The sequence below is a fragment of the Vitis vinifera genome, chromosome 7 (assembly GCF_030704535.1).
Source record: "Vitis vinifera cultivar Pinot Noir 40024 chromosome 7, ASM3070453v1".
NCBI classification, from domain to species: domain Eukaryota; kingdom Viridiplantae; phylum Streptophyta; class Magnoliopsida; order Vitales; family Vitaceae; genus Vitis; species Vitis vinifera.
Window position 1 is genome coordinate 8,432,173 of NC_081811.1, and position 11,465 is coordinate 8,443,637.

At 40.3% G+C, this 11,465-nt stretch overlaps 1 protein-coding gene and 1 non-coding gene across 2 annotated transcripts; one reads left to right on the top strand and one right to left on the bottom strand.

Annotated features, from left to right (window-relative positions):
* Positions 1 to 1,966: 1,966 nt before the first annotated feature.
* Positions 1,967 to 4,080, top strand: LOC100261685 (probable indole-3-pyruvate monooxygenase YUCCA8). The gene is made up of 3 exons (XM_002268016.4): positions 1,967 to 2,774; positions 2,869 to 3,240; positions 3,566 to 4,080. The coding sequence occupies exons 1-3, from the start codon at positions 2,097 to 2,099 to the stop codon at positions 3,788 to 3,790; spliced, it is 1,275 nt and encodes a 424-aa protein (XP_002268052.1). The 5' UTR covers positions 1,967 to 2,096; the 3' UTR covers positions 3,791 to 4,080.
* A 634-nt stretch (positions 4,081 to 4,714) lies between these two features.
* TRNAV-AAC (transfer RNA valine (anticodon AAC)) lies at positions 4,715 to 4,788 on the bottom strand. The gene has a single exon. It is a non-coding gene; the product is annotated as a tRNA-Val (tRNA).
* Positions 4,789 to 11,465: the final 6,677 nt, after the last annotated feature.

Below are 11,465 nucleotides of genomic sequence, written 5' to 3' on the forward strand. Positions count from 1 at the left end.
AACAAATTCCAAGTGGGTGTGTGGGCCATCTTCCATGATTTTTCCAACTCACTTCTCTTCATCATCTCTACTTAATTACTACCCTACAATATTACATTCCATATATATATATACTATTTATACTTTCACAATCCCTAGCTAGCTATATATATATTTCTACCAAGCTTCATATGCATCTATATCTATTCCTAAGTACATTTTCTAATCACCATAATTATATCTATGTATAACCCCACTTTACTTGTTAATCATTAGGACGCGTGTCGAGCTAGAGATTATTATATGTACTTTAACCGAAAAGCAAAATTAATTATTTATTAGCCTTACTATATTTGAACAAAGACTAGGGTTTAGTCAATTGCATTAATGCATAATTTATAAAGCAAAATCATACTTTGAAAGTACTAAATAATCATTGTTACTAGCTAGCTCGCTAGTGTTATTTACTCGAGGGAAATACCCACATTCAAACTCAAACAAAAATCGACAAAGAATAATTACTTTTTTATCAAAACCATTTCCTTTCCTCGAGTTTAATAGTCAAAGAAAAAAGAAAGACAAAAATAAAGCATGCAGTCTTAAAACATTATAGCTCGTGGATTATATGCTATGAAAGAAAAATTAATGTAATCTCAAACCTAATTGTTTTCACATAAGAAATATTTTGATCATGTTTATCGATGTTCACGCATTTATTTAGTTTCTCCTTTTTCCTTTCGAGTCTGTCAGAGCGATTTTGATATGAATAAGAAATATATGAATATGATGTTAATCTTTGACTATTTATTTAGTTATGTATAGATAGGGCTTGGAGTGGACAGACTCAAAAGGATCAACTCGCATTAATGAATGGGAGTTAAGATTAGAAATTAGGTATGAAAACTAATACAAGTGGAGTAGATTTTTTGTGTGTTGGGGAGGAAGCTAGTAAACAAAAGCTAGGACAAAAATAGTGGGTCCAACACACGCCACTAATGTGGTGTGAAAGATGGTTGGCAGAATGGGCTTTGTGGGCCGAAACAGCCTTACAAGTCGCAATCCCAATGCTTGCAGGCTTGTGTGTGGGGGCCCAACACTGTGTGCCATGGGGCCCCACCTTCATGTAGAGTACAATTTCGCTCATCCACTCCACGTGGGGGCATGGTTCCAATCCTACTCATCGCTCACCCCTGGCCACCTTGGCATTTGAGTCTGACTTGTTCGGATTTTTCTTTTATTTATTTTTTTATTTCTGAAATGCTCTCTTTGTGGGCTCACCAGGATCATCAACTGTTATGACACGTCACTTTCTTTGCTCCCCTATGCTCCTCTAGGTTTTATAATTTTTTTTAATTAAATCTTTTGTGGGATACTATTAATGTAAGATAGTATATATTGTATTAATGTAAGATACTTTTAATTTACAAATATTATATTTTGTTAAACAATGATAATTAACTTATTTTTAATGATCGATAGTTTCGTTACTTTAGAAAGATTGCCATTCATTAGGATTTCGATAGCGGATTCCTAGTCATTAGGTGATTAACTTCCAAGACTTTCTAACACTAGATTGATAACATACTACTTTGTAGATATCTGTTTGTTCGGTAGAATAGTTCATTGGGCTTGGTCGTGATGACCCTCTTTATTAGGTAAAAGGAAAAATTTTCTCCTAAAGTTTCGAATAGAATGATATTTCATTCCTATTGGATTAATAAGGTGAAAATCATTATTAAAACCCGCAAAACTTATTTTGCACACGAGATCATATAGTTCCTTCAAAATGTATAGAAGCGGAGAAACGGTTCCCCTCCCAAGAAGAAGTATATAAAAACGAAATGACAGGGCTTAACATAAACAAATGATTTGAAGCAAAATGTAAGAAAAAAATAATAAAAGAAAGGGAAAGAGTAACGATTTGAGGCTGACCCCTCAAAAGATCACCCCCTATTTAAGCCCCCCTCCCCCCATCTCCCCTCTCAAACCAACTCTCAACTCTTTTGTCGAAACTCATACAGACAACAAAAACAACACCTACTTTCTTCTCTTCCCTTCTCCCAAACACCACCTTATTCATCACTACTTCAAAATTTGAACCAATCCTCCATTTGATCATGGAAAAAACTTTGAGGATTTCGGATCATGATGACTTTTTCTCTCGCCGCTGCGTGTGGGTGAACGGGCCCGTGATAGTTGGAGCGGGGCCGTCGGGGCTGGCTGTTGGGGCATGCCTGAAGGAGCAGGGAGTGCCCTTTGTAGTCCTTGAGAGAGCTGAGTGCATTGCTTCGCTGTGGCAGAAGAGGACTTATGACAGGCTTAAACTTCATCTTCCCAAGCAGTTCTGCCAGCTCCCCAAGATGCCATTTCCAGAAGCTTTTCCTGAGTACCCCACCAAGAAGCAGTTCATTGAGTACCTTGAATCATATGCCAAGCGCTTTGAGGTCAATCCACGGTTCAATGAGTGCGTGCAGTCAGCCAAGTACGATGAGACTTGTGGGCTGTGGCGCGTCAGAACTGTTTCCACCAACGCCGCCGCCGGTGCCCACTCTGAGGTTGAGTACATTTGCAGGTGGCTTGTGGTGGCCACAGGCGAGAATGCTGAGCGTGTGGTGCCTGACATTGAAGGATTGGGAGCGTTCGGTGGCAATGTCATGCACGCCTGTGAGTACAAGAGTGGGGAAACCTTCCGCGGAAAGCGGGTTCTAGTCGTTGGTTGTGGGAATTCAGGCATGGAGGTCTCTCTCGACCTCTGCAACCACAATGCAACACCAGCCATGGTGGTTCGCAGCTCGGTAAGTCATTGGCACAGGGATTTATTTCCGTTGAAAAAATGATGAACATGAGGTTGGATTCTAATGAGGTTGTGTTTCCTTTTTCCATTTCCAGGTCCATGTCTTGCCCAGGGAAGTTTTCCGCAAATCAATATTTGAATTGGCCACGTTGATGATAAAATGGCTGCCCCTCTGGCTGGTTGACAAGCTGATGCTCATCCTGGCATGGTTGGTGCTCGGAGACGTCGAAAAATACGGGCTGAAGAGGCCATCCATGGGGCCATTGGAACTCAAGAACACTCAAGGAAAGACCCCTGTTCTGGACATTGGTGCTTTGGAAAAGATCAGATCTGGAGACATCAAGGTGGTTCCAGGCATTAAGAGATTTTTCCCTGATAGTGTTGAACTCGTCAATGGGGAAAAGCTTGATATCGATTCAGTTGTGCTTGCCACAGGATACCGCAGCAATGTCCCTTTTTGGCTAAAGGTTAGAAAATGTTTCATTCCCTTTCTTCCATATCTTCAATTCTAACCTTTTCCCCATTTCTTTTTTGGATTCAAATGACAGTTTTGGCAGTTAAAAGAGTTTTCCTTTTTTCCTTTAAAATAGTTTTGATACCATGATCAGAAAGTCAGACTCTGAGCGCAGAGTTAGGCTTTGTTTGGCAGTTCTGATTTTGTCCCATTTCCTTAAAAATAGAACAGTTTTGGAAGCTTCCCCTCTGAGTTTCTATAATTAGCACTTGCTCTTCTGACAAAAAAGATTGATTTGGATAAATGAGCTGACCTTTTTTTGGGTTGAAAATGTGCAGGAAAGCCAGTTCTTCTGCAAGAATGGATTCCCAAAGGCATCATTCCCAAATGGGTGGAAAGGAAAGGCTGGGCTTTATGCAGTTGGGTTCTCAAGGAGAGGGCTCTCAGGTGCATCCCTGGATGCCATAAGAATAGCACAAGACATAGGCAAGGTCTGGAAGGAGGAAACGGCTCAGAAACCTAAAACAACCGCTTGCCATCGCCGCTGCATTTCACAGTTCTAGGCCATCAAAGTTGCAAATAATCCATAAAATTCCTTAGTTTTTTTCCCTTTTTGTTTTCAACATGGTAGCAGTAAGTCATGAGGATCATTATGTTAAGAAAAAAAAAAATAGATATGTAAAAACAGAAAAGAACAGGCTGAACAGCATAGCACAGAGACCCAGCCCTCTCCAAAGGCCCAAGTTTTGAATTGTTTGGGCATTTTGTAGAACCCAGGATGATGAGGCTTTTTCCCTTTTCCCCCCATGTTTCATATATTTGTGCAGAATAATTCAGTGATCAAGTAAATGATAAAAAGTTCTCCTCTCAGTTCTCTGTCCACCCATCTCTTTTTCATTAGTTTTCTGCAATAATTCAGTGATCAAGAGAGTTTTCTCCAAGTTCCATGTACAATAATTCAAATGAATGAGAAAGTACCTCTCATTCTTAAACTGAAAGCTACTACTTCTATGCTCCTACATTATTTTGCTTCCCATACCCATCAAAGTTTTATGGATGAATACCCCAATGATTCAATGTTTTCAGATAGGTGATTCAAGGATAGGGCTCAATCATCAGATGGGGGTAGGGACACCATGGCCAATACAGGACCCCATCTCCATTGCTTTGAGGATGGCCAAATCCAAGGTGGCTGCACATCACTCTTCCCCCCTTTAACAATTATTATCTTGAGTTTGACCAACTCTCATAATGAATACTATACACATACAAGTTTGCTGCCTTGCACATGGACTCAGCAGCTAGTCTCCCAATGGGAATTACAGTTAAATCTTCTCTGTAAAGCATCTATCAATGCTTACCAACATACAGTTCATATCAGGGAATTGCAGTTCATTCTTCTGTGTAAAGCATACAATTCACAACAAATAGAAAACCAAGATCAACAAATGACAGCTAGGGTAAAAAAAAGGGAAAAAAAGATAGAATGGCGTCGCCCGGACTTGAACCGGAGACCTTCAGTGTGTTAGACTGACGTGATAACCAACTACACCACGACACCAATCTGGAAAGTAATGTTAACCAAAATGAATTTATTAATATGATCACAAAAATAGCTCCTATTGATGATGTTACCATATTTTTTTCCTGGTAGATGACTCTAGGAAGTGATGAAGGCAAACAGGAAGGTACCATTCAATAAATTTTCAGTGGAATAAGGTCAGAGATAAGCCACTGTTTTCTCAAGCTTCATTCATCCTCAAAAAGTCCTGTACACCATGTCAAAAACATTTGAAATTTTGATCTCAATGACAGAAAATGAAGCAGTCCACCATGGCCCATCAAAGGTTCCCATTTCAGCATTCCAGGAAAGAGAGAATGCCTCCTTAGTTTTACTCTTATTATTGCCACTATTATTGTAGCAGCTGGTTGTTGAGCTTGTTATTGAAACAACAACATATGACAAGAGGGGAAAAATAATACAACCCAATAACTATTGCAATAAACCGAGGTTGTCTAAGAAATTTCGAAACAGAAACTACACCATGGATGCTTCAAGACCAATAATTGTATCTGTACCTCAACTACCAAGATTTTGAAAATTAACAGAAAATTAGATATGGGGACTGGTCTTTCCCCTGAAAAATGCATGGAGAAAGTGACAGTTTGGGACAGAGATTCAGGTAGAGAAATCCAGAAAGTAGTTTGGCCTGTTTCTGAGTTTTAACTAAGATTTTTGTAGGCAAGTTCATGGACACAAAGTGGAAGAATGGATGCAAAGAAGTGCAGTCCAGAAGGCATGAAAGGTATATGAAGCGCGTACATTGAGTTGAGACTCAAACCAAGGGCACTCACCACTCCTTCCCTTAGTGTACAGCTCTGGGAAACAGACACTAAAAACAACTCACATGAGTCCCCATGCCACTGATTTTTAAAAAGCCAGAATGACTTCTTACCTAATGGCCCATTCTATCATCTTCACCACCACACACCTTATACCTGCAACTCAGTTTTCCTCTTAACTTGAGTGCACACTGTCCTTTTCTATTTGGTTTCTTTACTTGATTTTCTACCCTACTCTTCCAACTCTTTCTCATTTGGATGGTACCTGTAACAACAGTAAGTTCACACATGGGGGGCTCCTGGAATCCTTTCCTGCAATTCCATCACAGGCCCCCCTGGCATTTTTTTCTGCTACGACAAACTACAGATCATAGTATGCAAAAAATAAAAAATAAAAAATAAAAATTTTAATCTTTACACGGCTTTGCCGACTTGGGTTTGGACTGGTAAAAGTTGAATTGATTACTCGTAGGGAATGTACTACTAACCCAAGAACTACATTTTATACGGATGCTACAGCTAATAAATCAGCTTGTCGTTTGGCTGATCTACTTGTTGGCAGGTCAACAATGATGCCTACCGACCATCCCCCCTGGGCAAGTAACCCCCCACAGGTATAAAAGCGTAGGCTCACACCTGGAAAATGAAATGCCAATTCTAAGAAGATACATGAAGCTACTTCCCATTTTGCTGGTGTTCCCACTTTGGACACCTGTAACCGTGTTCTAATCAATACATACTATCATAGTAGACTGCTGGACAAAGAAATTGACAACAGGACTATACATTAAAACCATGGGTCACATATTGATTCTCAGGGGGAGACTTCCTGACGATGTTTCCATGTTTTTGCCCTTTATAAACTGCTCCAGTGACCATGTGTAACCGTGTCCTCATGAATACCAAATATGCAAAGACAGAGACAGGAACCTGTGATAGAAATACGGTAAATCTCAGAAGAAACTGATCTTACAGTATTGCAGAAATCCTGACCTCTTAAGTACATGGCTTGGTTAAACACATGGGGCAGTGAGTGTAGGGCTGCATGGTCCTACTTAATTGGTGAATTTCACTTAGGAAGAACACAAAGCTGTAAAATAGATTGAGAACAAGCAGTTGATAAAACTACATTGCATGGGAAAGAGAGCTTCTATCTTCTAAAATCATGGTTCAAACAGGCATAACATAGCCAAGTTCTTAACAAAATCTACAGAAGAATCAAACCAAGATATAGAAGGAATGTTTAACACAGAAAACCAGCCTGAACACATGGTGAAGACATCACTTTTGGCTAGCTAAGCAAATCTGCCTTCCCTTGTTAGACAGAGCTATTAGCATTTCTCTCCTGTCCATATCCTTGAAATTTTAAATGCCTTCAAATAAGTGTTTTCATCAATACCTTCCATAGCCCCCAAGCACCGCATGCAGTATTTAAGGAAAAACAAAGGAGACAGTTTGAAGCTCCATGATTTGCCTTCATTTCTTTTAACCCTGACTCCTTGTTTCAGTCCACACCTTCAAAGGTTCCTCCTCTCAGTAACTCAGGCCTCCCTATCAGTATAGATGATGTTGTTAATATTCATAAAGCATCATTTACATCAGTGCATCTCCCACATATTGTCAAAATCAGAATCCAGTATAAGCAAGTCCACAGCTTCATCATTTGTCTTTGTTGCCTCAAACACTCATTTAAGCTTCGTACATTGCCTTCAATGCTTTGGTGCTCAATTTTGTCACCTCAGCTCATATGCTCAGAGCTTCATCAAATTAAGATACCGAAGCTTCACTGATCTCACCATCAGAGTCTGCATCTGATGAATGTAGGTTCATCCCAGTAAACGGTACAAGCAGGCAACGTTTTTTGCAAGAATTCAAAATTAAAAAAAGAAAGAAAGAAAGAAAGAAAATCATATGAAAAAAAAATGGAATACAGTAATTACATATTCAACCATTTCCTTGTAACAGAAGAAACTGCTAAATCAATACAACAATGGCCCTCAAGGCCAGAATTTTCAATTGCATTATTAAAACAATTAACTAAAGTGGAAAAGGGAGAAGGGGATGTCAAGAGTCCATATAACATGTAACTGAATTTAACCCCATGGAAAATGGGCAAGAAAAGCAAGTGAAAGAAAGTCAAATACATATAACATATCTGTACAGTTCAGATTAGCAAACCAAAATCCTCTTCACCTTGGACATCCTCACAAAACAATTTCTTTCACTCTGCATTGTTAAATATCTGACTGCCTTCAAGTAAGTGCTTCTGTCAACAACCTCCACAGCCTCCAGGTACAATCTTCTGTCCCTCCAACTAAAAGCTTTCTGTAACACCCTCCATGGTTTTGGAGCACTAAATTGTTTTATGTTACACCTTCAACTGCTTTAATCCTCAACTGTTCAGTCCATATCCTTCAAGCCAAACTTCAATGTCTCAGTTAGCTTTGTCCTTGCACCTTCATTGCTTTCATCCTGAACCATTTTGTCCACATCCTTCAGACCAAGTTTCAAGCATCTCATTTATCCTAGTCTCTCTCCTCCCTCAACTGAGAGCATGCCCTATTGAGAGAGAGAGACAGAAAGAAGAAAAACCTTAATTCTCATTCATATATTTACTTATAATTGAGAAATATATATATACAAGTCTAGGAGTCCTAACTACCATACATGTGACCTATATTAACAAGGAAAGATTATATACTATAAATACATTATATTCAACACTCCCCCTCAAGCTGGAGCATATACGTTATATGCACCAAGCTTATTACAAATATATTTAATCCTAGGACCTCTGAGAGATTTAGTGAAGATGTCTGCTAGTTGATCATTTGAATTAACAAAACTTGTAGCAACACATCCTGATGCGATCTTCTCTCTAATGAAATGACAATCAACTTCAATATGCTTGGTCCTTTCATGAAAGACTAGATTGGATGCAATATGTAATGCAACCTGGTTATCACAGATGAGTTTCATCTGTTCATCCTTTCCAAATCTCAACTCTCGAAGAAGATGTCTCAACCATATGAGTTCACATGTTGCCAAATCCATAGCTCGATACTCGGCTTCAGCGCTAGATCTGGCCACTACATCTTGTTTTTTACTCTTCCAAGATATTAGATTACCTCCAATAAAAACATAGTACCCTGAAGTGGAACGTCTATCTGTGGGTGAGCCAGCCCAATCTGCATCTGTGTAACCAACAACCTGAGTATGACCTCTGTTCTCGTACAACACACCTTGGCTTGGTATACTTTTGATATATCGAAGAATGCGGATTACGGCATCCCAATGGCTATCACATGGTGACTGTAGGAATTGACTAACAACACTCATAGGAAAAGAAATGTCTGGACGAGTAATGGTGAGATAGTTCAATTTACCTACGAGCCGTCGATATCTCCCGGGGTCTCCTAAAGGCTCCCCCTGTCCTGGTACAAGTTTGACATTCGGATCCATAGGTGTGTCTACCGGTTTATAGTCTAACAAACCGGTTTCTTCCAGGATGTCTAAAGCATACTTCCTTTGGGAAAGGACCACACCAGAACTGGATTGAGCTATCTCAATTCCCAAGAAATACTTGAGTTTCCCCAAGTCTTTGGTCTGAAAGTGGGTAAAAATATGTTGCTTTAGTTTCTGAATACCATCCTGATCACTGCCTGTAATGACAATGTCGTCTACATAAACAACCAGTTAAATACACTGCCCTAAGGAGTTATGATGATAGAAAACTGAATGGTCTGCTGTACTGCGAAGCATGCCAAACTCTTGAACAACAGAACTAAAACGACCAAACCATGCTCGAGGAGATTGTTTCAAGCCATATAGAGAACGACGTAACCTGCACACTAAACCAGACTCCCCTTGAGCAACAAAACCAAGAGGTTGCTCCATATAAACTTCCTCGGCAAGATCACCATGAAGGAAGACATTTTTAATATCCAACTGATAAAGAGGTCAAGAACACATAGCAGCCATGGAGAGAAGCAGACGGACAGAAGCAATCTTGGCAACAAGAGAGAATGTCTCACCATAATCAGAACCATAAACCTGAGTACAGCCTTTAGCAACTAAGCGGGCCTTAAGGCGATCAACCTGACCATCAGGACCAACCTTAACTGCGTAGACCCAACGACAGCCAACGGTAGATTTACTAGAGGGTAAAACAACAAGATCCCAAGTTCCATTAGAGTGCAGAGCAGCCATTTCATCCACCATTGCCTGTCGCCAACCTGGATGGGAAAGAGCTTCATAGGTGCTCTTTGGAAGAGAAACAGAGGATATAGCAGAAACAAAAGCAGAATAGGGTGAAGATAATCGATGATAACTCAAAAAATTGTAAATAGGATGAGGATTACGAGTAGAGCGAGTACCTTTCCGAACAGCAATGGGTAAGTCATTAGGAGAAGGCAGAGCCGGGGCAGGTGAAGCTGAAGGGATAGGAAGTGAGTTAGCAGGTGTCTCAGCAAAAGGGAGAGGAGCAACGATACGAGGGCGATGATGATAAACCTGAAGTGGTCGAGGAGGCACGACATCAGCGGGGAAGACAATGGGAAGGGGCAAGACTTCAGAAACAGGAAGAGACTCAGAAGTGGTGGAAAAGAATGGTGAGTCCTCAAAGAAGGTGACATCAGCGGAGATAAAGTATCGATGAGTCTCAAGGGAATAACAACGATAACCCTTCTGAAGTCTGGAATATCCCAAAAAGAGGCACTTCATGGCTTTGGCGGAAAGCTTGTTCTGTCCAGGAGTGAGAATATGAACAAAGCAAGTACAACCAAAGACACGAGGAGGAAGGAAATAAAGTGATTGGTCAGGAAAGAGAAGGGAGTGAGGAATCTGATCGTGTAAGACAGAGGAGGGCATACGATTAATCAAATAACAAGCGGTAAGAACAGCGTCCCCCCAAAAACGAAAAGGAACATTATTATGGAGGAGGATAGTACGAGCTGTCTCAACAAGATGTCGATTCTTGCGTTCAGCTACCCCATTTTGTTGAGGAGTATGAGCACAAGAAGACTGATGAAGAATCCCATGATGAGACATAAACGAAGTAAATGGGGCTGAAAAATATTCCCTGGCATTGTCACTGCGTAACACACGAATAGAAATATTGAACTGGGTTTGGATTTCAACATAAAATTTCTAGAAAATAAAGAATAACTCAGCTCGAATTTTCATTAAAAATAACCAAGTACATCGAGAATAGTCATCAATGAAAGTGACAAAATACTGAAATACTAAAGTAGACGCAATCCGACAAGGACCCCAAACATCAGTGTGGACAAGCTCAAAAGGAGACTTTGCCCGATTATTCAAACGCTTTGGGAACGAGACACGAGTATGTTTCCCAAGCTGACATGACTCACACGGAAGCGACGACAAAGTGGAAAAACGAGGGACCATCTTCTGGAACTTGGAGAGACTAGGGTAGCCCAGACGATTGTGAATGAGGAGAGGAGCATCAGTGGAAATGCAAACTGCAGGAGATGAATCCGAGGTGAGGTGATAGAGGCCTTGAGACTCACGTCCTATGCCAATCGTCTTCCCCGTACTCTGGTCCTGCAAGGTCACAAATTTATCAGAAAAGGTAATAGAGCAATTAAGAGTACGAGTGATTTTGCTGATGGAAATAAGATTAAAAGGACATTCAGGAGTATAAAGGACAGAAGTAAGAGGTAGAGAAGGCAGAGGAAGGGTCAAACCAATACTTTTAGCCACAGTTTGAGAACCATTAGTTAAGGTAACAATAGGTAAAACAGAGGTAGTAGTAATAGAGGAGAAAAGATCCTTATTACCAGATAGGTGATCAGAAGCTCCAGAATCTAGAATCCAGAGTCCAAGAGAAGATGTGTGGGTAAGGCAGGCAGAGGCATTACCAGGCTGGGCAAC

Coding starts and splice junctions, on each gene's coding strand:
- LOC100261685 (XM_002268016.4), top strand. CDS start 2,097: ATGGAAAAAACTTTGAGGATTTCGGATCATGATGACTTTTTCTCTCGC. Junction 2,775..2,868: donor CCATGGTGGTTCGCAGCTCG/GTAAGTCATTGG, acceptor TTCCATTTCCAG/GTCCATGTCTTGCCCAGGGA. Junction 3,241..3,565: donor ATGTCCCTTTTTGGCTAAAG/GTTAGAAAATGT, acceptor GAAAATGTGCAG/GAAAGCCAGTTCTTCTGCAA.